This window comes from Notolepis coatsorum (genome assembly GCF_963971535.1).
Source record: "Notolepis coatsorum genome assembly, chromosome: 1".
Lineage (NCBI taxonomy): Eukaryota > Metazoa > Chordata > Actinopteri > Aulopiformes > Paralepididae > Notolepis > Notolepis coatsorum.
The window spans coordinates 240542830-240570289 of NC_140165.1; the positions used below are offsets into that span (position 1 = coordinate 240542830).

Consider the following 27460-nt stretch of genomic DNA (forward strand, 5'->3'; position numbering starts at 1 on the left):
CCAGTGTAACCTTTTCGTCCACCAGTCCTGCTTAGTTTCCTCAAGGTTAATGATGATTTAATTCATGCAGGAGTTGTAGCGATTAGCAAACATCACCAAGGCCTTCTTTGACACCTTGGAAACTGTGACGGTGCCTTTTTATAAAGTGGCAATAAATCTTTTTATAGTTTGTTTTTATTTCATATTTCTGTAGGGCGCATTGTGCAGTTGCATTGTGGGATAGACCGGGAGGACAGTGACATGAGTCTCGGAGGCCGACATGCTTCACACACTTATGCATTCTAAGAGCTGAATGTAAAACACTGAAACGTATAATATGCTGCTTCTTCATCTGTAGGATTGGCGGTGAGCTCTCGCTGACGCGTTCTCTTTATGTGTCTTTCAGGCGCTGACTTTGACCCAGATATGCAGGTGCTCTGGTCGACGCAGGCTCTGACCTCCACCTGGTGACAGGAACCTAGAACCCGGAGGCCCCCGAAGTTCCATGTCCTCCTGTCCACCTCCTTCCTTCTCCCGCCCCTGCGGCCACTACTAGCCATGTTCGGATGTGGCTGAATAGCAAGCAGCAGGAATCAAGGTGAAGAGTCCATCTCTCCTCCCTCCCTCCCTCCCTCCCTCGCAGGACTGCCATGTTCGCGGTAGCATGAGAAACTGACCCGAGGGGAAATCGAGGGGGCCTGAGATCCAGAGTGTCGAGTCACAGACGAGTCGCGGTGGAGCCCGAGGGTTGCCATCCTATCTGTAGGTTGGCGGTTGCCAGTGCCAGTCGGGGGCCCTGAGGATGACCAGCCTGTTCAGGCGTAGCAGCAGTAATGGAGGCTCCAGAGGCGGCAGCGGCGGAGGAGGAGGAGGAGGAGGAGGGGAGGGGGCGGTGGGGGTGGCTCGACCCAGGGAGAGCTCAACAACAGCAGGCCCAACCGGCAGGTGCGCCGCCTGGAATTCAACCAGGCCATGGAGGACTTCAAGACCATGTTCCCCACCATGGACTACGAGGTGATCGAGTGCGTGCTGCGCTCCAACAACGGGGCGGTGGACGCCACCATCGACCAGCTGCTCCAGATGAGCATCGACGGACAGGGCTCCGATGACAGCTCCGACTCGGATGACAGCATTCCGCCAGAGGTCAGTGGGAGGGTCAGAGAGCACAGACTCCACTGCAGATCTAAAAACAAAGCCCTTAATGGGCTCCGACACTTGTTCAAGAAGAGTCAAATTGCGTGCAGGCTTTTTTTTCTCTCCTTTTTGGTCATTTGGTCTATTCACATTGGTCCAATCCAATCAAAAACATAAATAGTCAAAAGACAAGAGAACGTAGGACCTGGTTATATTCCAACTTCATTAACGAGTTACCTGAGGTTAATAATATTACCATATACACCATAGGGTGCTTGCGATGCTAGCTTGCACCTTACAACACATTTTAAACTATCCTTTCTTACCAATGCTACCTAAAGACGGTTTCATCTCGACGACAATAACATTCTAAAAGGACCCCACATTTATTTCCTGTTGCAATGTTAGCTAACGCAATAGCTGACGGGAAATTCAATCGGGTCCAAAAACTGTTCCCTAGCAACAGAATTCCCGCAAAACTTGGGCGAACATTTATTACAACCACCTACGGTGTCTGTTGTTGTGAAGCCACTGGCTGGTGTTTAGTGAATCGAAGGAGTCCTATTGACCGCGCACTCCCAACGCATCTCCTTTCAGGTCACTAAACTCTTCATTCAGAACTCTACTTGAAGGTTGAAAACAGAAATGTGTGTGTGTGTTTACCGAGACACCTCTCAGGTGCTGCGGGAGCTGTGTGGATAGCACCGTGCGGATTTATCCTGCGTCTGACCTGATTTGCAGGGCTCTACGTGGGGAGCGAGGCGGGGTAGAGCGCACCTAGCATGCAGACTTGCTCCATTCAGACGCAGTGCATTAGCCCGGAGCGTCACGACCCGCTAGAGATGCTGCTGACTCAAGCACAGATTGAATTCGATCACAAGTCGAGCGTGAAACCATAGTGCATCTCTTAGTGGGCCATCAGCACAACCTCATCACCCCTCCCCCCCCCCACACACACACACACATGTACACGCACACACACACACACACACACGTGTACACGTGTACATGACATGCATGCACGCACACACACCACCGCTCTTTCCTCGCGTTACTAAGTGTTTTAGTCAAGGACACAAAGTTCATTAAAGGGTCCGCACTATATGACGCCAGTTTTGTTACGTTGTTTCAGGCGTTCATGCTTGTGTATAATTCATTTAAAGTAGTGCCTATTCATGGTCTGTAGCACAGCCTTTGTCCAAACGGTTAAATTTAGCATCAGTGACAGGAAGCAGTTTTTCTTTTTTGGATCCCATTACTCCAGAGACCGTTTTGCAGAATCGAATAACCTCAAGTCGCTCTTCTAGAATAGAAAAAAGAAAAAAACAGTGCAATGTCTAAAAGTAGTATCTGTTTATGTGTCCCAGTTCTGTTATCTGACACGATCGCCTCAACCTGGATACGAAGGGCTCTGAGCTGACAGTGAAATGCTTGCAGTGGACAGTGGCAGTGGACTAATACAGGCTAAACATTTACCAGTGTCTGTTTGCACGTTTGCATTTGCTAAATTTAATTCTCTGTATGGTAATCTTGCCAGGTTTAAAGGATAAGTCCACCATTTTTAACATGTGGATCCTATGCCGTTCTTATTGATATGAGTTCATGTATCATAGACCTTTGTTCAATAATGCTTTTCCATTGTAGAGATACAGTATTTGGTGCCAATTCATCACTTCCAGTGGATCTGAGATCGTACCGGTCAACCAGTGGTGGAAGAAGTACACAGTTCCTTTTACTTAGTAAATGTAGAAATACCCAGATTATATAGTACTCTGGTAAAAGTCCTCCATTCAAAATTCTTCTTAAGTAAAAGTGTTTGATATTGCGTGTACTTTCTTTAGCAAATAAATTATTTTTCTAATTATAAACTGTAACAAGACCAGACAACAACAACATAACAATAACACATATTCCAATCCCAACGCCCTCCCACGTCAAATATTGCATGTACTTAAGTATCAAAAGTATAAAGTATGCATTCTACAGGGTGTTTGGCTTTTCCCATGCTTGGGAGTGTTCAGTCCTTGAACCATTGACCTCTAAACAAAGGTCATGTTTAGGTAATGTTAGAGTGGTATGTGGTCCAGTTATGCTGCTCTGATTACAGTATGCCCTCTTGAAGTTGGCAGGCTTCAAACTTGAAAGTACATGCATTCATTCATTCATCAATTCTTGCCATGTTTTATATACAGAAAGAAGTACAGTATTTTCTCTGAAATGTAGTGGAGTAAAAAGTACAATATTTCCTTTGAATTGTATTGGAGTAAGAAGTACAATATTTTCTCTGAAATGTAGTGTAGTAAAAAGGTACAATATTTCCTCTGAAATGTAGTGGCATTAAAGTACAAAGTTCCCTAAAATGAGGGTAAAGTACAAGCATCTCCAAGTTATACTTGAGTGCAGTACTTGAGTAAAAATACTTACTTACTTTGCACCACTGCCATGAACAAATTGCAGACGCTCAAAACTCTCCACATCTGGTCTTCACATCACACTAAGCCTGCGTTCACACTGCAAAGCCTTGGTACTCAATTCTGATTTACTGCTCAGATCAGATTTCTTTTGTTAGGCTGTTCACATTGATTACTTTTTAAATGTTGCCAATATCAGATTCCAGTGTGAACTGGTCACTGCTCCTGAACTGATCAGCATGCGCAAATGAACAGTAAAGAAGATGGACGTAAAGAATTGTGACAAATGTCAATTCTAGCGTGACATAAAAGTCACATGACTGTTCAGACTGAGGTCGCATTGCAACAAAAAAAAAATCAAACCTGTATGATTTAGGACCACATGTGAAAGTGGCCCAAATCAGAATTTAATAGATCAGATTCCATGTCATTTGTGCTGTTTACACAAAAGAAAGTCAGATTTGGGCCACTTTTGGTCTGCAGTGTGAACGTAGCCTAAGACTGACACACAGTCCGACATGCAATTGAGATGAGAAAGGCACTGATGAGCAAGGCACTTCACTCCCAGCAGTGTCGGACTGTAGCTAAAACAATTCATTCATATATTCAGAGGGTGGAGTTGTCCTAATAAAGCGTGATTTGAAAGATGTAAGTAAACGCTGTTTAAACTGGTGTGGTGTTCTCTGGACCCCTTGTAGATTCTGGAGCGGACGTTGGAACCAGACAGTTCAGACGAGGAGCCGCCGCCTGTCTACTCTCCGCCCACGTATGACATGCACATCTATGACAGGAAGTACCCAGAGGCCCCGCCCACACCCCCACCCAGGTGAGCAGGGAGGTCTGGTTTGGGCCTTTATCGTGGAGATGTATAGAGTAGAGCCCGACCTCTACTGGATTTTTGGGGTGTATAGGGTGCCCACTGAAAAATCCTGTTCCTCGTGGCCTGACGCTGTTGAGTCGGATGATCATCTTCTTCATGTGCAGGGGAAATGAACTGTTCTCATGTGTATACCGCCACCTAGAGGCTCTGATTTATTCTGTAAGGAGGTTACTGATTCCCATCACATTTTCCACTTACGTGGCAGCGATGTGGAATGTCTAATGTTCCAACCACTACTGCATCTCAAATGAGGAGGACGCAGTGTTGTCTTCTGGATAGAAAACAAGTGGGAGTTTTCTGAATTTGCCTCTCGTGGGATGGCTGCAGCGGGAACGCGTTGGCTGTACTGTGTAGACAGGAAGTGCTCCCTCTTTAATCTCTGTGGCCTTCGTTGGCTTTGAAGCACCATGGAAGGAGCTGCATCAAGTGGAAAGAAGAAGAAGTATTTAATTGTCATGCAGATTAACACACGCAAGAGAGATGGGCGACCCACAGGGACACACACACACAAACACACACACACACATGCACTGAGTCGCTGATGAAATGTCTCTCTGCACTTTTCCCTCCCCGTCGTCGTCCCCCCCCCCATGGGGGGACGCGCCCGGGGACCAATCCAAGTGCTCCTGTCCGTTTTCGTCAGGGACGTGACGGCGTTCAGTTCAGTTCAGTTATTTTTTATTTCGGGCTTTGGACACATAACATCGGTCATTCCATAAATCACCAACGTTTTACCAGCTGCTATTCTCCACTTGCACAATCTGAAAGTAGCCACTTCCGGCTGACTTCCGGTTGCCAATGGCACTTCCTGTCCCATCCAAATACATTGGTTTTAGCTACTTTTCTCCCCTTATTTAAACAACTTTGTCGTCACAGAGAGGCAATGAAACGTTTGTATTATTATAGTATAGAATGTATTTAATAAGCAAACGTTTGTCAGCAGGGTTTTTGGGCTGTATTTCATGTAAAAACGTTTACTGTTAGTTTCCTTGCTCAGCCAGCATTAGCTAACAGAAGCTAGTGGTTAAACAGGCCGGATTAGCTTTGAGCTAACTATCTTTCCCGACCCATGTATTCATTCCATTCTAAACATAACGTTAGTTTACAAAACATGACCTGTCTATATAACGTTGAGGAACAAATTATAAGTGTGTGGGTGTGTGTTTTGGTGAACATTGGACTGCAAACAGAAAATGCATCACAGTTACAGACAGTAGCTACTGTTAGCTGCACTCAGGCTGGCTGCACTCAGGCGGCGCGATCAGCCTGTTGGACAGGAAATGAAGATCTCCAGTGAACACTTCATTGCCTCGGATTATGTTGTTGGGGGTGGAAGGTTTGTCCAGAAGACCACTAATCAGCTGAAGCCTGATGCGGTTCCCTCGGTCTTCGACAGACAGACCGGCGCAGGCTCCCGGGAGCGATGGCTAGCTAGTTAGCACCAGCCGAGGACCGGCGTTAGCTGCCGGGAGCGATGGCTAGCTAGTTAGTACCAGCCGGGGACCAACGGACTGGTGCTAACTAGCTAGCCATCGCTCCCGGGAGCTGACGCCGGTCCCCGGCTGGTGCTAACTAGCTAGCCATCGCTCCAGGTCCCCGGCTGGTGCTAACTAGCTAGCCATCGCTCCCGGGAGCTGACGCCGGTCCCCGACTGGTGCTAACTAGCTAGCCATCGCTCCAGGTCCCCGGCTGGTGCTAACTAGCTAGCCATCGCTCCCGGGAGCTGACGCCGGTCCCCGACTGGTGCTAACTAGCTAGCCATCGCTCCCGGCAGCTGACGCCGGTCTGTCTGTCGAAGACCGAGGGAACCGCATCAGGCTTCAGCTGATTAGTGGTCTTCTGGACAAACCTTCCACCCCCAACAACATAATCCGAGGCAATGAAGTGTTCGCTGGAGATCTTCATTCCCTGTCCAACAGGCTGATCGCGCCGCCTGAGTGCAGCCAGCCTGAGTGCAGCTAACAGTAGCTACTGTCTGTAACTGTGATGCATTTTCTGTTTGCAGTCCAATGTTCACCAAAACACACACCCACACACTTATAATTTGTTCCTCAACGTTATATAGACAGGTCATGTTTTGTAAACTAACGTTATGTTTAGAATGGAATGAATACATGGGTCGGGAAAGATAGTTAGTTCAAAGCTAATCCGGCCAGTTTATCAACTTCCTGTCATTTAGAAATATGATTTTATAGTGAAAATCATTACCAAAACGTCCGGAAAAACCTCACGGGAGCATTATAGACTGTCATACAAATGTACAAATGCTATAAGGTGGCAAGAAATGCACTATAAACAATACTTTATGCATCGGCAAAGATAGTTAGCTCAAAGCTATTAAGGCTAATGCTGGCTAACAGAGGCTAGCGCAAGAAACGACGCCGCAAAGTATTGTTTATAGTGCATTTCTTGCCACCTTATAGCATTTGTACATTTGTATGACAGTCTATAATGCTCCCGTTAGGTTTTTCCGGACGTTTTGGTAATGATTTTCACTATAAAATCATATTTCTAAATGACAGGAAGTTGATAAACTGGCCGGAATAGCTTTGAGCTAACGGATCTTTGCCGATGCATTCCATTCTAAACGTAACGTTAGTTGTTCAAAACATTACCCGTCTATATAATTTGTTCCTCAACGTTATATAGACGGGTCATGTTTTGTAAACTAACGTTATGTTTAGAATGGAATGAATACATGGGTCGGGAAAGATAGTTAGCTCAAAGCTAATCCGGCCTGTTTAACCACTAGCTTCTGTTAGCTAATGCTGGCTGAGCAAGGAAACTAACAGTAAACGTTTTTACATGAAATACAGCCCAAAAACCCTGCTGACAAACGTTTGCTTATTAAATACATTCTATACTATAATAATACAAACGTTTCATTGCCTCTCTGTGACGACAAAGTTGTTTAAATAAGGGGAGAAAAGTAGCTAAAACCAATGTATTTGGATGGGACAGGAAGTGCCATTGGCAACCGGAAGTCAGCCGGAAGTGGCTACTTTTAGATTGTGCAAGTGGAGAATTGCAGCATTGTCCAATTGTCCGAAAAGGGCTAGGGAGAAGCACCAGGCTTGTCGGGCCCTACCCCTGAAGACTTACGTTTAATTTTTTTTTATTTTAAATTTACATACATACATAGTACATACATATAGTACACACATATAGTACACATTCCAGTATAGTATACCTGCAGTATATAATAGTATATATAATAGTATATAGTACATAATAGTGTATACAGCACATATATAATGTGATATGAGATATATAGTACATGATATATACAATATAATATAGTACCATAATATAATAGTATATACTGCAAATATAGTTTAATATAATATACAAATTAATTATAATATGATTATATAATGTAATATGATATAACGTACAATACAGTATCATACGTATTTTCTTTTTTATTAATATGCAATTAAAGCTCTTCTTCCCTTCTGTACCTAATCAATTTTTTTTTTTTTTAGTCTAGATTTGAATTGATTTATGTTTTCACAATATTTTAGTTCATCCTCTAGCTAGCCCATTCCACAGGGTGGCTCCGTAAGAGGAGATACACATTATTTTCAGGTTGGTTTTCATCAGTTTTTTTTTTAAGTTCAATGGTCCTCTGAGGTTGTATCCCCCCTCTTTATCCAGAAATGTGCTTCTTACATTTACCGGTAATTGATTATTTCTTGCTTTGTACATAACTTGCAGAGTTTACCATATCAATCAACTTCAAGATCTGTGATTGTAGAAACAGTGTGTGTGTGGTCCCGATATCCTGCATTGTTTATTACTGTAACTGAGGGGTACAATTCCCTGACTGTATTGATAAGTATGGTATCATTAAACCACTACCGCGTTATGTACTTTAACTACTGGCCATACAGTACACGATATCTAAATATGATGAACACTTTCCACAATGAAATCGGTTCCAGTCAAAGGTAATAATCAAATATTTAATGGAGCAAAAGGTACATAGAATATTTATCTTACATTTATCATTTGAATGCACTTGTAAGGCAAATGAGTACTCGTAGGCAAATCAACACTGAATGTCCAATCTCTGGTTACGCAGGAAGCAAGTATACAACCTGGCTCTTAGGGAATTACATCTATGGTACACTTAATGATATAGCGGGATATTCTGGAGGGGGTCCTCCCGGTTGTAAGCCGGTAGGGGGGGTAGGAGAGCCGTCGGTAGTAGACCGTCTGGTCAACGATATCTAGGGAGACTTCAAGTACAGAAGACAGTGCGATAGACTCTTGATCCGCAGATGAATACACCTTGGTTCTCTTGTAGGCTGTAGCTCCACAGTGAAGAAGAAGCTAGGCGACCTCAGTCTCTCTGAGCGCCGACTCAACTTGACTCCTCTCGGGGGTAAATCCAACACTCACAGGCGTCGGCGATTATCCGCTCCACAAATCACAGTACCAAAGCAAATATATATTCCAGCCGCATAGGGCTCAGCAGTCGTCGGGTAGGTAATCCAGTGTACATGTCCCTCGGTCCTCGCCTAGATCTCCTCGGATGAAAGCGCCATGTGGTCGGCCCAACCTGGATAAGACTCTAAATAACACGAGGAAGCGTTGGAGATGCTGGTCACTTTAGAACTCTAACCGCACGATGCACCATACACGATAGACTATTATTACTTAATAGAAATACGTCGCACTCGACGGTACAGTGCCAAACTCTGACAATTCAGCTATTAATTCGCACGAGGTCTCAATGCTATTCTAAGGCCAAACAGGCCATACTTCACCGCACGTCGTATCGTGGGTGAGGCTTCACGTTCGGTTACTAAGTTGGGAAGAAGGATAAGGGACTAAGGGATTTCTACATTTACTTGCGCCATATTTATATGCACGGTGAACAAATAGTGCCACTCTCATTTCGGTAGCCGTATCCCTGAGCGGAGCCGGGGCTAGTACGGACATGTCTCGTCGGTACCTTTGAACTTGACGCCAGGGGCTGGTCCCCTGGCGCCTGGGCCTTTGTCCAATAAGAGAATGAACTATTATGGGCTATAGTAGGCTAAAGGGATATTCCGTGTATATGTACAAGGAATATACAAGGGATATCAAACGATATACAAATACTATTCAATATATATCAATAAATAAATATATATATTCGGTTTAATCTGATCCTTCGTAACAATTACTCTTATTGCTCTTTTTTGTAGGATAGTCAATGTATTTATGGTTGTTTTGTATGTGTTACCCCATACCTCTGTGCAGTAATGCAGGTAAGGCAAGATCATTGCACAGTACAGAGTGTGCAATGAGTTGGGATTGAGTACATGTCTCACCTTACTAATAATTGAGATGCTCTTTGCCATCTTAGGGCTCACATATTCTATATGGGGTTTCCACCAGAGTTTATGGTCTAAAATCACTCCCAGGAATTTATTTTCATATACTCTTTCTATTCTATTATTATCTATTATCAACTGAATGTCTGTTTTTATCTGGCGGTTTCCAAACACCATACAGTTTGTTCTATTTAGATTTAAAGATAATTTATTTATATCAAACCAGAGTTTGTATTTATTCATTTCTATTGTTAAGACCGTCATAAGCTACTGGATGTCCTCCCCTGTACAGAACATGTTGGTATCATCAGCAAATATTACACACTTCAATACATTTGACACAGTTTGGGTCCCAGAACCAAGCCTTGAGGGACTCCACACATTATTTTCATACATCTAGATTTGCAATCTCCAAGTTGTACAATTTGTTCTCTGTTTTTTATGTAGCTTTCAAGCCAATCTGACGTTAGCCATCTGTTCTGCATGTTTTTCCATTGGGTTTATCTTATCGGGAGGGGAAACCCTTGTGAGCACGGGGGGAGAACATGCAAACTCCACACAGAAAGGCCCGGGAAATACCCCACCTGGGTACCTGTTAATGTATAATTATGTTATCCGTCAACGATCACTGATGTCACGTCTGACTTTCAGAAGTAGGTTGTTGTACAAGTCCTGTTACAACACTGGCAGTAACACAGTAAGCAGTGACACAGAAAACAGTCCTAAAGTCCTGTTACAACACTAATATATTTAATTTAGTAATATAAACAAAATTGACTTGGCGGTTTGGCGTGGATGCACTCTTGCACAGTTCAGCTCCTGTAGAGGGCGCCGCTCGGCAAGGTGGCCCGCAGGTGTGAGAGTGCGCAGGGAAAGGTGGATTAGGGGAGAATGCGACGCTTTCCGCGAGGCAGCTAACCTCTAGTCGGCGCTAGAGAGGCATGCAGTAGTGAGAGGAAGGGGAGAAGGCGAACAGAGCTGTGAGGCTGTTAGCCTCTAGTCTGCAGTAGTGAGAGGAAGGGGAGAGGCAGTTAGCCTCTAGTCTGCAGTAGTGAGAGGAAGGGGAGAGGCAGCTAGCCTCTAGTCTGCAGTAGTGAGAGGAAGGGGAGAGGCAGCTAGCCTCTAGTCTGCAGTAGTGAGAGGAAGGGGAGAGGCAGCTAGCCTCTAGTCTGCAGTAGTGCGAGGAAGGGGAGAAGGCTCTGTTGGGGGGCGAAGTCCAGCGCTGCGCCAGATGAGATGTAGACCCCCCCCCCCCCTGCTCCCAGAGGGAAGCGGAAAAGAAAAACCGTTATCCCTCAGCTGAGTTGACTGGGATGAAGGACCTCTGACCTTGGGTGGGGGGAGGGTAGAAGCAGAGGAGTCGGGTGCCATGAAACACTGAAAGCTAGAGGCTTTGAGAAGGAGAAACACACGGAGCGGGGAGTGACTGTTGCATGGATGGTTGAGCACAGGCAGCGGCTGTGGGTGAATCTAAACAAAGTGATGAGGTCAGGAGTGACACGTAGTGGGAGAGGAAGGCTGTACCTGTAGTGTGTGTGTGAGGAGGTCTGGGTGGAGCAGGGGGCTTTATAGGTGTTAGCCTTTCTCCCGAAGTTACATTCAGGGTATCTTTTTAAAGTCTTAAAAAGTATTAAATTCATCATTCTCAATTTAAGGCCTATAATTTGCCCAGGTATTACATTTTTAAGGGGGCAGCCTGGCTGTTGGGAGTATACTTCTGGTGAGGGCTTGTATGGAACATGCAATAATTTGTATTGGTGCGCAAGTGCCAGTTCAGTGTTGCTATGTTTACATTTTTTTTTGCTAGTATGGTCATGAAATTGGTATTACATTTAGCTTAAATTGTTTTAAATTTTACTTATTGAAACCTGCAGTTACATTATATCATTTAAATTCTGGTTAGAACTGGCTTCAGAGGGGCGGCCGGGTAGTGCAGCGGACTAAGCGTCTGTCTACCACCACAGAGTCAGTGGGATCGAATCCAGCTGTGGTGCTTCCGGGTTGGCCGACCGTCCATACTAACACAATTGGCAGTGTTAGAGGGTGGGAAACCCGGCGTGGGTGGGTCCTGGTCGTTGTAAACAGCGACTCCTACAGTTCGGTCGGGGCGCCTGCACAGAAAGGGAAGGATCTAAGAGAGGTAGTGTGACCTTCCACACGTTACACTCTCCCAGTGAGAGTCCAGGTGAAAAGAAGCGGTGGGCTGGGTACACATGTGTCGGAGGTAGCATGAGATTGTCTCCGCCCTCCCGGACCGATGGTAGGGGGTAGAGTGCGCAACGACCAGGAAGGGGATTGGGAATTGGCATAACGACGGATGAAAAAAAAAAAAAAAAAAAAAATGGCTTTAGGATTCATGTATGAATGGATACAGGACCTGTCCAAGTCCCCAGATTTAAACGGTACATGTCATTATGCAACGTACGTTTTCCTTTCCGACCGGCTTCGGCCCGAGTTTTAATACATGTCGGTGTTCCAAACGTTTCATTTTCATGATTGACCTCCGAATGATTCCCATAAACCATAGGCTACGGCTAATCCCTCTCTGTCCGCCTGATTGGAGTACAGGAGCGGACGGTGTGGCGTGTACAGATATAGGTTAGGCATAACCCAGTTCTGTCCCTACACCCAGGAGATACTACTACTACATACAGGTTCCAGTGTCTCTACACCCAGGAGATACTACTACATACTGTCTCTACACCCAGGAGATACTACTGCATACTGTCTCTACACCCAGGAGATACTACTACTGCATACTGTCTCTACACCCAGGAGATACTACTACATACTGTCTCTACACCCAGGAGATACTACTACTGCATACTGTCTCTACACCCAGGAGATACTCCTACTGCATACTGTCTCTACACCCAGGAGATACTCCTACTGCATACTGTCTCTACACCCAGGAGATAATACTACATACTGTCCCTACACCCAGGAGATACTACTGCAGCACAGCTTTGTTCAAACGCTTCTACACAACATAAACTCTCTCCTGAGCCCAGAGGAAGGGCTCCTATGGTGCCCTGTGGATTTACATGCTCTGAATATGAATCACAGGGACCGTCTTAGATCTGCTGGAACCCCTTATGTTGTTATTGTCATTACATGCTCCACCTGGTGGTCACTGTAAGAACTGCTGGTGTGTCTCTCTGCAGTCGTTTCGGAGTAAAAAAAAAAAAATGTACACCATTTGGCAGAGATCACAACAACCTTGTGTAATTGGATTTACAACACTAATTACTCATGATTTAAAATGGACTGTTAGTTATCTTTGGAAATTGATTGACGGATTGATTTCGGGTCAGTGTTATTATCATTACTGTGCATGTTGCAAATTACCATCCTATTTGATCATTCTAAAGCCCCTGAGATTAGATATTTTTTCTTATTTTGGCTATTAACCTATAGATTCTTTTGGATTTGAAGTTAATACTTTGTTTACCCTTTTTGCTTCTGTGCTTATAAATATCACAGTAATCCTTTTACAGCTTTCAAATGTATAGAAAACGTATGCTTAAATGTCGCACAGCCTTCCAAGCCTACCTATACTGAGCACTGTTAACTTGGCATCAGAACTGTTTCTATACTATATATTTCTCAACTTTGGTTTTGGATTTGATTCAACCTGATTTGGGAGAACAGTAAATCATACATGATATTAACATGAGGCCACAGGAAACTATAGACAAAAGCACGTCTTTGCTCATGGTGGGTTACCTTGAGGACCTCTGTAGCCTCATGGTGGGTTACCCTGAGGACCTCTGTAGCCTCATGGTGGGTTACCCTGAGGACCTCTGTAGCCTCATGGTGGGTTACCCTGAGGACCTCTGTAGCCTCATGGTGGGTTTCCCTGAGGACCTCTGTAGCCTCATGGTGGGTTACCCTGAGGACCTCTGTAGCCTCATGGTGGGTTACCCTGAGGACCTCTGTAGCCTCATGGTGGGTTTCCCTGAGGACCTCTGTAGCCTCATGGTGGGTTACCCTGAGGACCTCTGTAGCCTCATGGTGGGTTACCCTGAGGACCTCTGTAGCCTCATGGTGGGTTTCCCTGAGGACCTCTGTAGCTTCAGTCTTCCCCAGTGTAAGATAACAGTGTTTCTAGCCTTTAATCATTTCTCTCATTCGTCACCTGCTGCTCCGTGACTGGCCTCTGCCCTCTGCATTGTGTAATTTTACTTGGATATCTCATTAGCTGTCTCACACTGTATCAACCCCTGTTAGTACATCTGTAGTCAGAAGAAACGACACTGCAACGTGATCTCTTTCCTGAGGTTTATTTTCATAAACATAGCTTCGTACGAGATGTAACCCATTCTGTAATGTCCTTGAACCGTCTTTGAAGGAAAACTAAATTCATTATTCTCCACTGTCTCTTCTCTCATTAGTCCAATGGTTTTGAGGCCTCGTTGTAGCCAACAACCATTCCCTGTTAGCAGAAGCTAGCGATGATCTGGCACTTCCCCTCCCCCACCCAGCGAGGGTGAGGAGGGATCTCAAAGTATCTGATCAGCGCGTCTGCTCGATTCCACGTCGGGTCTTAATCAAACTTAACGTCTCCCCCTAGCAACGGGGCCCCGTCCCCTCTTCTCGTTACTACGTGACACGCTACCATGGCAACGGCTGGTCACCTTTAACACACTAAACGTCTTCTTCTATCGATGTCGAACTCTCCCCATAGCTCTGACCAAACCTGCCTCCACCAGTGCTTATCAGTGTTTTTTTTTTTTTTTTTTTTTTTTTTTTATTTTTAATCTTTTTCCCCCTCCTTTTTCCGATTTTTTTCTCCCATCCCACTGTTAGTCGTTATGCCAATTCCCAACCCCCTTCCTGGTTGTTCCGGAGACTGTCACATGTTTTCCTCCGACACATGTTCAGCCAGCCTGGCAGCGCAGATTCTCACCGGGAGAGTGTAACGTGTGGAAGGTCGTACTACCTCTCTCCAGATCCTACCCTCGCTGTGCAGGCGCCCCGACCGAACTGTAGGGGTCGTTGTCCACAACGCCCAGGACCCACCCACGGCTTCCCTCCCCCTAACTCAGCCAAACGAGTTAGTATAGCGATCAGCCCAAGCCAAGGCAATGCTGACTCTCCGGGAGTCGAGACCGCAGCCTCTTGCATTGGTGACGAGCACAATCTCCGCTACGCCACCTGACCGCCCATCAGTGTTTATGTTAACAAGCTGCCGACGACCTCGGAGCCCATGGCTCTGCTATTAACCTGCTGCTAACACACACTCTCTCTCTGTTGTCCTCCTCCTCTGAGATGGCTATGAGTAGATGCTGTCATCCACCAGATATTTACATTATATACACATTGAAAAACATAGATTCCTTCACCAGGAAATGTTGGACTGAATCTATAAAGGCTTTCAGAGTCTCAGTTAAAATCGTTTTGCTATCTGTTTTGTATTGTTCTCTTCTCTCCTCTCCTCTCTCTCTCCTCCCCTCTCCTCCTCTCTCGTCCCCACTCCTCCTCCTGTCTCCTCTCCACCCCTCTTCTCCTATCCTCTCCTCTTCTCTCCCCTCTCCTCCTATCTCCTTCTCCCCTCTCCTCTCCTCTCCTCTCTCCCCTCTCCTCCCCACTCCTCCCTCCTCCCATGCTTTTCAGGGGGTGGGCATGAAATTGGGAAAAGGTGGTGAATAAATAGAGCCTGGTTTCAAACATCAAATTGGTTTGATTTAGCTAGTGCATCAGATGATGTCATGCGTGTCCTAATCTCGTAAAACATTTGTATGTGCCCTCTCCTAGATTTGAAGCGCAGCCTCCTCCAGGTCACCGGCAGGTCAGAAGTTACCGGAACTGGAACCCTCCGTTGCTCGGCAACCTTCCCGACGACTTCCTGCGAATCTTGCCTCAACAGTTGGACAGTATAAAGGTACGCAAAGGAGATCACTCTGGATATAGATATGGAGGTCTCTTGGGAGCTCCGACTCTCTGAGGTCTCTGAAGAAAGTGAGACTCTTAATCCGCTTGTTAGCTAGCATTAGAGGTAACATTAACGGCATTAGAGAGAGTGTTTCTTACGACTAACACTAGCTAATGTTATCACAGATCGAAGCGCTACCAAGCGTTGGACAAGATCTGATCTCTCTTTCTCTCTCTCATATCTCTGTCTCTCTCTCTCTCTGTCTCTCACTCTCTCATATCTCTGGCTCTCACTCTCTCTTATATCTCTGTCGCTCACTCTCTATCTCGCATATCTCTGTCTCTCTCTCATATCTCTGTCTCTCTCTCTCTCATATCTCTGGCTCTCTCTCATATCTCTGTCTTTCTCTCTCATATCTCTGGCTCTCACTCTCTCTCTCTCTCATATCTCTGTCTCTCACTCTCTCTCTCTCTCTCTCTCATATCTCTGTCGCTCACTCTCTCTATCTCATATCTCTGTCTCTCTCTCATATCTGTCTCTCTCATATCTCGGTCAGCAGAGCTCTCAGAGCAGCCTGTCCCAGCCTTCCTCCTCCTCCTCCTCCTCCCTCTCCTCCATGAGCCAGCTGGCGGGCCAGGCCGGTCCCAGGTCGGGGGCCGCGGGCACCAGCGGAGGGCCCGGTGCGGCGGCGGCGGCAGGCGCCACGGAGCAGGAGCGGAAGCTGAAGCAGTACCTGGAGGACGAGCGCATCGCCCTCTTCCTGCAGAACGAGGAGTTCATGAGGGAGCTGCAGCGCAACCGCGAGTTCCTCGTGGCCTTAGAAAGAGGTATGTCACACACGACTAGTTCCTCATCGCTTAGAAAGAGGTACGTCACACACGACTAGCTCCTCATCGCTTAGAAAGAGGTACGTCACACACGACTAGTTCCTCATCGCTTAGAAAGAGGTACGTCACACACGACCACACGACTAGTTCCTCATCGCTTAGAAAGAGCTACGTCACACACGACCACATGACTAGCTCCTCATCGCTTAGAAAGAGGTACGTCACACACACACGACTAGTTCCTCATCGCTTAGAAAGAGGTACATCACACACGACCACACGACTAGCTCCTCATCGCTTAGAAAGAGGTACATCACACACGACCACACGACTAGCTCCTCATCGCTTAGAAAGAGGTACATCACACACGACCACACGACTAGTTCCTCATCGCTTAGAAAGAGGTACATCACACACGACCACACGACTAGCTCCTCATCGCTTAGAAAGAGGTACATCACACACAACCACACGACTAGTTCCTCATCGCTTAGAAAGAGGTACATCACACACGACCACACGACTAGCTCCTCATCGCTTAGAAAGAGGTACGTCATCACACACGACCACACAACTAGCTCCATGTCACCTTAGAAAGAGGTATGTCGCACACGACCACACAACTAGCTCCATGTCACCTGAGAAAGAGGTATGTCGCACACAACCACACGACTAGCTCCTCATCGCTTAGAAAGAGGTACATCACACACGACCAGCTCCTCATCGCTTAGAAAGAGGTACGTCACACACGACCACACAACTAGTTCCTCATCGCTTAGAAAGAGGTACGTCACACACGACCACACAACTAGTTCCTCATCGCTTAGAAAGAGGTACGTCGCACACGACCACACAACTAGCTCCATGTCACCTTAGAAAGAGGTACATCACACACAACCACACAACTAGTTCCTCATCGCTTAGAAAGAGGTACATCACACACGACCACACAACTAGTTCCTCATCGCTTAGAAAGAGGTACGTCGCACACGACCACACAACTAGCTCCATGTCACCTTAGAAAGAGGTATGTCGCACACAACCACACAACTAGCTCCATGTCACCTGAGAAAGAGGTACGTCGCACACAACCACACGACTAGTTCCTCATCGCCTTAGAAAGAGGTACGTCGCACACGACCACACGACTAGGAGTGAAACAGAGAGCGCACACCCAGAAAGGTGCAGGTCATCAGTTCATAGGAATAGAATGAAGGAAAATTAATTACTGAGAACCACACACTTCTCTCCTGGTGGTAACATAAGCAGAAGTGTTCATACGGTCATGGAAAACCTAGAAGAGTTATGGAATTTGAAATGTGTGTTTTCCAGACCTGGAAAGGTTATGGAATATGATGCATGTTTTGGATATGATATATATATATGACTTTAGGCTTACCAAGGAGTGGGCCAGGTGCAGGAGACCAGCATATCTGTATATATATACCTTTTATCTGTATATACATACTTAATCATAGATTAGGAATATATCCCACATTGTTACACTATCTACTATGAAGAAGAATTTGAATGTCAGAACAACAATGACTATGACAAATCACAGCTACATCTGTCTTCAATCCATTTCCATTCAGATTTGAGTACCTCTGATCAACGTCACCCCCTCTACGGGTTTTAGAAATCTGTTCAGTGACACAAAATGAACGTGTTGGGGACGGGATGACTGGCTTGGCATGAAAACATTTGGCAGCGGATGATTTAACATAATTTCTCCTTTTATAGAACTGTTGTGTTCTATGATGCATGCCTTTTTGTTTTTCCTGTGTATTGCAGCCCACATGGACATGATAGAAGGTATATGATCCCAACAGATGTACATGTACAGTAAGACGTTGTCTAATGTCATCGGTCTCACCGGTCTTATAGAAGGCCTTACTCTGTAGCTGTGCCCCCCTGATTTGTCATAGTTGTTTTGTATAGTTGTGCAGTTGCCTTTGTATTTAGTCCTAATATGTGAATTGTATCTGGCATTCTAATTCTTCTTCTTTAGTAGATAGTGTAACAATGTTGTATATACTCCTAATCTATGGTTAATTATGTATATTTCTGTATGGGTTGTGTATATTTCCTTGTAGGCCTCTTGGGAATAGACCTATCTCAAACCCTGCCCCTTTTCTTGATCCTCCAATCACAGCTGTCGCTTACCTCGGACTTCCTCGTACAAACTTTGTTTGTACGAGGAAGTCAGAGGTAAGCGACAGCTGTGATTGGAGGATCAAGAAAAGAGGGCAGGGTTTTGAGACAGGTCCAATGGCTGATTGATCCTTGCCTCCCATCAGCCTCATTCCCATTGGCTACCGCTAATAGATTGGCTGTCTATTTAGAGCCGACATGCAAAACATAGTAGTGCTGATGATGGTCTGAGGACAGAACCTTCCCCTTTTCCTCTTACTTAGTCGTTTTTTGTCGCTGTGCAAATAATTAATAGATGTTTGCATCCAAAGCACCTCTATAGCTTTTGTCAGGGACTTTCTCTGATTACATTGGACCAGCATGTTTTGGATGTCATGGAAATGTCTTATATTTAATGATTTTAAATATAACAGATGGACCTAGTTACCTTTTAATGGAATAACAACCCAAATACCAGAACCTCTGTTTTCAGAAGCCTATGGTGATGGTTATAGCGTGTTGAAACCAGACCTGGGACATGCAGAGCAAAATATTTTCATTAAACATTAAAGTAATTTAGTTTTTTTTAAATGTCCCCTCCATTTCCCCCGTGTATTTATCACTATGTGCCAAAGAATTCACTAAATTAATTTGCCTTTTATTTTCATCTAAAGAAATCCATTGATTTAGCTTCCTGGAAAAAGTGCCTAATCCGTGAGTTGCGTCACTCCGTACTTGAGGGCAAACGATTCACACAATTGATTTTGCGCCGCCCTCCAACGTGTGAGGACCTTAGGACGTCAATAAAGCGCCAATCAAATCAACCCCCCTCCCCCGCCCCGCCCCAAAGGTCTGTTGCATTCACAAATGTGTCGAATCGTGGAAACTCTCTATGCCGTACATACCATAATATCCATGGATATTTAAAACAGACGTTTGACCTATACTGTATATCCTGGAATGTCATGGAATATATTCAGAAGAATGTGTATGAACCCAGTATAGTCGGATATAAATATTCTTATCTGCAGGAGAGAATTGTACAGTCTTCACTTTTTAAACACTGATTATTCAAGCAGCACAGGGGTTTGACATTCATACACACGTGAGCACTTGGGTCAGTGTGCTGCCTTGGCTTTACTGTCATTGTAATATAGTGTGTTTTTATATCCAAACATATAGGATATTCTCTAACATGAGGCACATTTACATCCTGATGTGGTGAAATACTATAGGATTTGTAATAGAAGGGATTCCACTGTGCGTCAGCCCAGTGCCTCTCAGGAACAGCACAGTGAGGCAACAGATGGAGAGAAAAGCTCACAGGAGCACATGGACAGCCTTGTGTTTCTGCTGCTAAAATGACGCTTCAATGCTGACTGGGCTTCATCTGAGGGTCGAGGGTGATGAGGAAGCCCTGAAGAAGACTCTGATGAAGATGAATACATTTTACACCAGAAATATAGGCATAAACTGTCCTGTGTACCAGTTTTTCCCCCATATCTATATCATTTGTGTTGACTAGCGCTGAGAAGACCACTCACTCCTTGTCTCATGAAGCTCCTTCGTTCTGTGCTGTTCCATACATGATGCCAATAGTATGTTTAAATGCCAAAGGTCCCCATGCTTGTCCCTCTCTCCGTCTGTCACAGCCTCTCATCCCTCAGCTTATGTTGGAGGGACTTGCATCCATGCTTTTAGAGATTCCTAATAAGTAGGGGTGTAAATATTTGACCCCACTTCGATTTGATTATGATTCTTCAGGCAACGATTCAATGCATCATGAAATCTCTTCATTTGACCACGATTCGATGTGATTAGATACATTTTCTATCAGTTAATTCCCCAAAAAATGTTGAATACACAAATGTGGCTGGGGGAACTGATTCACTCGGCATGAATGGACTATAGGTCAATAATAGGGGTGTAAATATTTTACCCCACTTCGATTCGATTACGATTCTTCAGGCAACGATTCAATGCATCATGAAATCTCCTGACTTCGATTCGACCTTAGGATCGATGCATTGCATTGTTACACCCCTACTAATAAGTGCTATTAAAATAATTTTTTTTTTTTACAAATTGATAGTCAGCAGCATGCTGCCATGAGTGGTAGGGTGAGGTCTCTACAGACCTGTGGTAAAGATTAATGGTAGGGTGAGGTCTCTACAGACCTGGGGTAAGTTCTTTAGTTCTTTCTGTCAAGAATTCTTCATTTTGAATGCACCTCTTGTTGTATTCAGTGAGGTACCAAAGAAACGGTTGGTTAACTCGGATTGGGATCTGCCAGCATCACCCACTGAACAGCAAGCCGTTTGGTGGTGCAACAATCAGCCGAGACCAAACCGGTTTTAAAAAGCCTTAACTTCGAGTCCGACGGTGCATTCATGCTCAAGCTGCCTCTTCTATTATTTGCGTCGAGCGTAGGCCGCTCAAGTCGGACGGATGCAGAAACGATATCAGAGTTCTTCATCCGCCCCCCCCCCCCCCATGAGCTCCATCCTCGTCCTCACCACCTCGCTGCTCCTCACAGTGGTCACGACATCTGCTCTCTGTTTTTAGATCGCTTGAAGTATGAGTCAAAGAAACCCAAGTCCACTCATTCATCTAGCATGGAGAGTTCCACAGGTAGATATCACTCATCCTGCTTCCTCTGCCAAGCTCACTTTCTGTCTGCTACACAATGAATTCTGTCTAATATTGGGGGTCTGTGTGTGTGTGAGGGTATGTCTATGCACATTCACTGTGATATTCAATACTAAACAATATTCGTTTATTATTGATAATAAACAAATAAACAATATTATAACGATATTCATTTGTTTGTGTTTTTTTTTTTTTTTTGCCGTGTCAAGGATTTGTGTGTTACGGACATGGTGCTATAAATACCTGTGCATGTGCGTGCGTGCGTGTGTTTTATTTACGTTTGCGTACTTTGTTATGTTTGTACACTTTTCACATGCGCTGTGCCTATGCGTCATTTCTACATGTGTGTGTGTGTTCTCTCCCTCTCCCACCCTGGTCTCTCCCTCTCCCACCCTGGTCTCTCCCTCTCCCACCCTGCTCCCTGCCTCTCCCTGCCTCTCCCACCCTGGTCTCTCCCTCTCCCACCCTGGTCTCTCCCACCCTGCTCCCTGCCTCTCCCACCCTGCTCCCTGCCTCTCCCACCCTGGTCTCTCCCTCTCCCGCCCTGGTCTCTCCCTCTCCCACCCTGCTCCCTGCCTCTCCCACCCTGCTCCCTGCCTCTCCCACCCTGGTCTCTCCCTCTCCCACCCTGCCTCTCCCACCCTGCTCCCTCCCTCTCCCACCCTGCTCCCTGCCTCTCCCACCCTGGTCTCTCCCTCTCCCACCCTGCTCCCTGCCTCTCCCACCCTGGTCTCTCCCTCTCCCACCCTGCTCCCTGCCTCTCCCACCCTGGTCTCTCCCTCTCCCACCCTGCTCCCTGCCTCTCCCACCCTGGTCTCTCCCTCTCCCACCCTGCTCCCTGCCTCCAGGAGAGCACTACACCTCCGGCTCTGTGGACACCGTCTCGGACGACGCCTTGTTCCGAGACAAACTCAAACACATGGGCAAATGTAAGGCTCCCGGATTCAAATACTACTACTTGTGTTTTCTTTTGTAAATGAACGTGTCGACACACTTGAGGACAGTGTCGTCCTACACAGTGGTGCGTTGCTCATGGGACGAGGTTGCACTCCGTGCAACCAAAGTTTTGTGAGCAGAAGCGCGTACACGCACGGATGTGCACGCGTGTGCACACAGGAATGCGCTGCACTCGACTGATGCGCCAACTCGCAGTACCCACCTGGCTACTTTGCATATCAATAGCGCCGATCGTCAGGTGTTACATCCATTCGTAGAAGCAATTAGGCACTGTTTTTAGTCTGTCCTTATGCGAGGGAACATTTATGCGCATGCGCAGGAGCGCGCACACGCGCGTGGCGTCATTAGCGTGCGTGCAACCAGTGTTGATATGAGCATCGCAACACTGGTCCTACATTGACTCAAGGGAAGAGCGTTAGCGGCTGCTGAGCGTCAGTGACCCCTGTCAGAACAAAAACAGCTCCAAAATCACATTTTCTCAAACTCACTGGCATAATATAGGTCAATAGTACTCTGGAATGCTCTGCCGAAAAACATCTCATCCACAATACATAATACAATTACTTTCAAAAAGAGATATCTTGCAAACATGTCAAGTATGTAACTTTTATCTGTGTATTTTATCTTTTTTTTTTTTGACTGGAATGTTAGATTTTATAATGTGAATTTGTATATTTGTATTCATTTTTAATTTATGCGTTTTGTTTTTATTTTTTTTTGTTGTACATTTGTATTGTATTTGTAACTGAGGGGTACAATTCCCTGACTGTATTGATAAGTATGGTATCATTAAACCACTACCGCTTTATGTACTTTAATTACTGGCCATACAGTACATGATATCTAAATATAATGAACACTTCCCACAATGAACCGGTTCTACACAAAGTTGTCTTTAAGTATTTATTGCAGCAAAAGGTACATAATCTCTATTATACTTTGAATGCACTTGTAAGGCAAAGGAATGTGCGTAGGCAAATCAACAATGAATGTCCATTCTCTGGTTACGCAGGAGGTAATTATACAACCTGAATCTTAGGGAATTATATCTATGGTACACTAGTAATATATAGCGGGATATACTGGAAGGGTCCCCCTGGTTGTAAGCCAGCAGGGGTAGAGGATCTGTCGGTAGTAGAGAGTCTGGTCAACGATGACTAAGGAGACTCCAAGTACAGGAGACGGTGCAATAGCCTCTTGATCCACAGACGAATACAGCTGTTCTCCGTAGACTGTAGCTCCACAGTGAAGAAAGCTAGCCGGCCTCAGGCTCTCTGAGGCGCCGACTCGACTGGTCTCCTCACAGGGTAAATCCAACACGCGTAGGCGTCGGCGATTCTCCGCTCCATAAATCACAGGACCAAAGCAAATATAATCCAGCCGCAAAGGGCTATGTAGTCGTCGGGTAGATTAATCCAGTGTACATGTCCACACGGTTCTCGTCTAGGTCTCCTCGGGTGAAAGCGCCATGAAAGCAGCCCAGCCTGGATAAGAACTCTAGCTAATACGAGGAAGCGTTGGTGATGCTGGTCACTGTAGAACTTTAGCCACACGATACACTATACACAAATAGACTATTACTGACTTAATAGAAATATGTCGCACTCGACGGTATAGCGCCAAACTCTGACAATTCAGTTATTAATTCGCACGCGGTCTCAATGCTCTATTCTGGGGCCAAACAGGCCATACTTCACCGCACGTTGTATCGTGGGTGAGGCTTCAACTTATTGGGTAACTCTTGACTTCTGGCTAAGTAAGACTAAGTGCTTCTGTATTCACCTGCGCCGTATTTATATGCACGGTGAACAAACTAGTGCCAACGACATTTCTGTCTCGTATCCCTGGGCAAGGCCGGGCATGCACAGACATGTCTTGACGGTGACTTTGAACCTGACTCTGGAGGCGCGGCCCCGGCGCCTGTGGACCGCTGTCCAATGGGAGAATGAAATATTATGGTCTGTAGTAGGCTAAAGGGATATTCCGTGTATATGTACAAGGAATATACAAGGGATATCAAACGATATACAAATACTATGCAATATATATCAATCAATAAATATATATATTCGGTTTAATCTGATCCTTTGTAACAGTATTTGTTTTGTGCAGGACCCCAGGAAGACTAGAGGCTCCTTCATGTGTCTCTAATGGGGATCCTTTAATAAACATAAACATAAACCCCCGTCTGTGTTTCCTCCACGTTCAGCGACGAGGAAGAAGCTGTTTGAAATCGCCAGGACATTCTCGGAGAAGACGAAGAGGAGAAAGTCGAAGAGGAGGACCCTCCTGAAGCATCACTCGTATCCTTCTTGTTGTCATGGTGGAGCTTCCTCTTCCCTGGTGGGAATATTCTATGGTTATTGATAATCATAATAATAATACACTTTATTGTATACATGAATTGCAGCCCAAAGTGCTTCACAGTAGTAGAAATAAACATAAATATATACGTAAAATACAGTAAATATAGACATAAAATACAGTAGACATAAAAATAGACATAAAATACAGTAAAAATGTACATGAAATACAGTAAAATATAGACATAGAATACAGTAAAAATACACATATAATACAGTAGAAATAGACATAGAATACAGTAAAAATAGATGTAAAATACAGTAAAAAGACATAAAATACAGTGAAGATGAACATATGAGCATAAAAGACAGAATAAAAGCATAAGAAAAAGGGTAAAAACAATGAAACAATCAAATTATATATTAAAAGGCCAATACATTATTGTTTTATTATTACTATTAACTTGATGTTTAGATATTTATGCTTGAATGGCTGGTAGCGTTGGGTAGATATAATATGTGTGTTAAAACCCAGGAGTGGTTTGATTATGATCATGTTGTCCTCCGGTCACAAGGCCTTTGATTTAATAACCAAGACCTCGTGTTGTTGTTCTGAACCACACGCTCCAGAATGGGCACGGCCAACTCCACCGCCAACCTGCTGGACGACGTGGAGGGGAACCCCTGTGGTGAGACTGGTTCCTATCATCACGACTCGCAAGCTCCCAGTGTGGCTTTTATCTACGTGACTAGTAGTGGCTCAGATATAATTGTGTCTGTGTGTCTGTGTCGGTGTGTCTGTCTGCGTCGGTCGAGAAGAAGACGGTCAGCCCAGAAGGTCAGCCACTCAGGGAGAGGATGAACCATGCAAGGAGCCAGTATCATGGTGAGGCCGTTTCTGCCTTGACTCATTTGCGTATTGTGCCTTTTTTATATTTTATTTTATTTTTATAGATTATTTTCCTTCATAGCTCGTCTTAACACATTAACTGCCACGCTTCTATCCATCAATGTAGGCTCACTGCCACCAGTCTAAGCCTATGGAGATGTTCACCTTCTTTGCAGGGCTATAACTTTTTAAATTGTATTGCTAAATTGACATTACTATGGCCCATTCAACATCGATTATCTATCGTTCAGGATGTAGGAACGTTATACTTTTTCATTCATAGATTCTTCCAAAAATACCTTCTAGAATATAAATGTTTTTATCGTTTTCTGCAGTAATTCATAGAACGTGAGTTATAGGCATAAACGCATATATAGATTATCAACTGCCGTTTATTGCCGATACAGGCTATATTAAAAATTTCAACTGTACATGATCGTATACGTTATGATTCATCATGCGCGGATGAAGGGGGGGGGGGGGGGTCGTTTATAATTCCGTGATCGTCAGTAAATGCTTTATGTAGTATGGGTGATATATTGATCAGAGCTGTTTGCATTGAAAAGAATAAACAATCAAGCTGAAAGTAACGTTACTGTCCTCTTACCGTTCGCCGATGAGACTGGAGGAAAAATATCCCACTTATTTGACGTCGATCGACTAGATCCATTTCCGGTTTGTATGGCGCAATAAACGCCCAAATCATATCGATTATTGAGTTATGGCAGCGATCCATAGCACGCCAGTGTGTGTCTATAGTCCCGCAACGATATGTGACTGCCGGACGGATTTCCCAGATGCACCGAGATCACCAGATCCACTTCCGGTTGTAACTCGCCCGATCATCCACCAGGCGGCGGTATTGAGGCGTTGCACTGTTGTGCAGAGTCCCACTGTATCAGCAGAGGCTGGGTGGCGGAATTATGAATGCCATGGCGAAAAAATGAAATATGATCTCAATAACGTCGTACAGCGTGGTTTGGCAGAATTCGCATGACCAGCAAACCCGTCGTAAGCCGTTTTTGGCGGTCAATGTGTTAATAGTGACTCATCATAATAACAGGCTTGCTCATCATGGGTCACATCAATGAATAATGAGACAGATGTGGATGAATACAAACAAACTCTGGTGTAAGCAGGAGGCCATACAGAACCAAGCATTTTACTAGAATGTATGTGACGAATAAAACAAAACTAAAGGCCTTGTCTATGAATGCAGTGCAGCGCCTCCTGGTGAAATATTGTTGCCCCACAACTGTCTTTGTTTCCATAGCGATTGGTCCCTATCAGAGACTTCGGGTCATTGAGAAGCGCTATATAAATAAAATGAATTATTATATTATTATATGTTGAGTTATGATCAGTGATTAAAAATAAATCAATAGCTTAAGTCAACATTTTCAAGAGCCTGTGAATATGCATAAAATGATGAGGGCCAAAATGTTTTTGATTGTATTTTGTGAATTTGCATATTGGCGTGTTCATTTCATGTTCTGGAAAAACCTTTGACCTGATTGCATGTAGCGAGGAGGCGATCACGTGTGTTGATCGGGCCATCTGGGGTATTTTTAGACCAGCTTTTTCGCTGAAACCTAATCAACCTCCTTCCTGTCTCACAGATCCTCCAAAGCTGCTCTACATCAGGGTTACCATGGCGACTACAGCATGACCTGTGGCTGGTGGCCTTGCAGCTCTCCCCCCCCCCCCCCCCCCCCCCCTCCCACCTCCCTCTAACACATACCAGCCAATCCAAGGCCAAGCAGTGACTTGAGACTGCCCTCCCACCCCTGGGAGAGAGGAGCTAGACTGACCCCCTCCTCTCTCTTCCTCCCCATACACTAGGCTTATAATTGTCCATAACTGCATTATAATCTCTGTATTATAACACTTTGTTAATATATAATTTCATATGTAAAGGAAAGATGCATTAGTCCTTACCAGTATTTTTTATTTTATTTTATATATGTTTTTTTTTTTTTATATTATATTTGCTTTCTTTAAATCTCCACTGCGAGATGTTTTGCCAGCCGTAGTGATGATCTTCCCCTGTAGTGTTAGGAGACAGAAACGGTAGCAGCACCACATGTATGTCTGTGATT

General features: G+C 44.9%; 1 protein-coding gene across 1 annotated transcript in view; it reads left to right on the top strand.

The window, feature by feature from the left end:
* The window catches only part of LOC311245104 (CUE domain-containing protein 1-like), an 86965-nt gene extending 59875 nt beyond the window's left edge, over positions 1 to 27090 (top strand). Inside the window, 11 exon segments of the mRNA XM_084334888.1 lie at positions 386 to 857; positions 860 to 1122; positions 4223 to 4350; positions 15486 to 15612; positions 16160 to 16430; positions 21129 to 21194; positions 22061 to 22141; positions 24379 to 24472; positions 25103 to 25161; positions 25292 to 25358; positions 26981 to 27090. Coding sequence (XP_084191014.1) covers positions 782 to 857; positions 860 to 1122; positions 4223 to 4350; positions 15486 to 15612; positions 16160 to 16430; positions 21129 to 21194; positions 22061 to 22141; positions 24379 to 24472; positions 25103 to 25161; positions 25292 to 25358; position 26981 — 1233 coding nt within the window. The 5' untranslated portion in view covers positions 386 to 781 and the 3' untranslated portion in view covers positions 26982 to 27090.
* Positions 27091 to 27460: the final 370 nt, after the last annotated feature.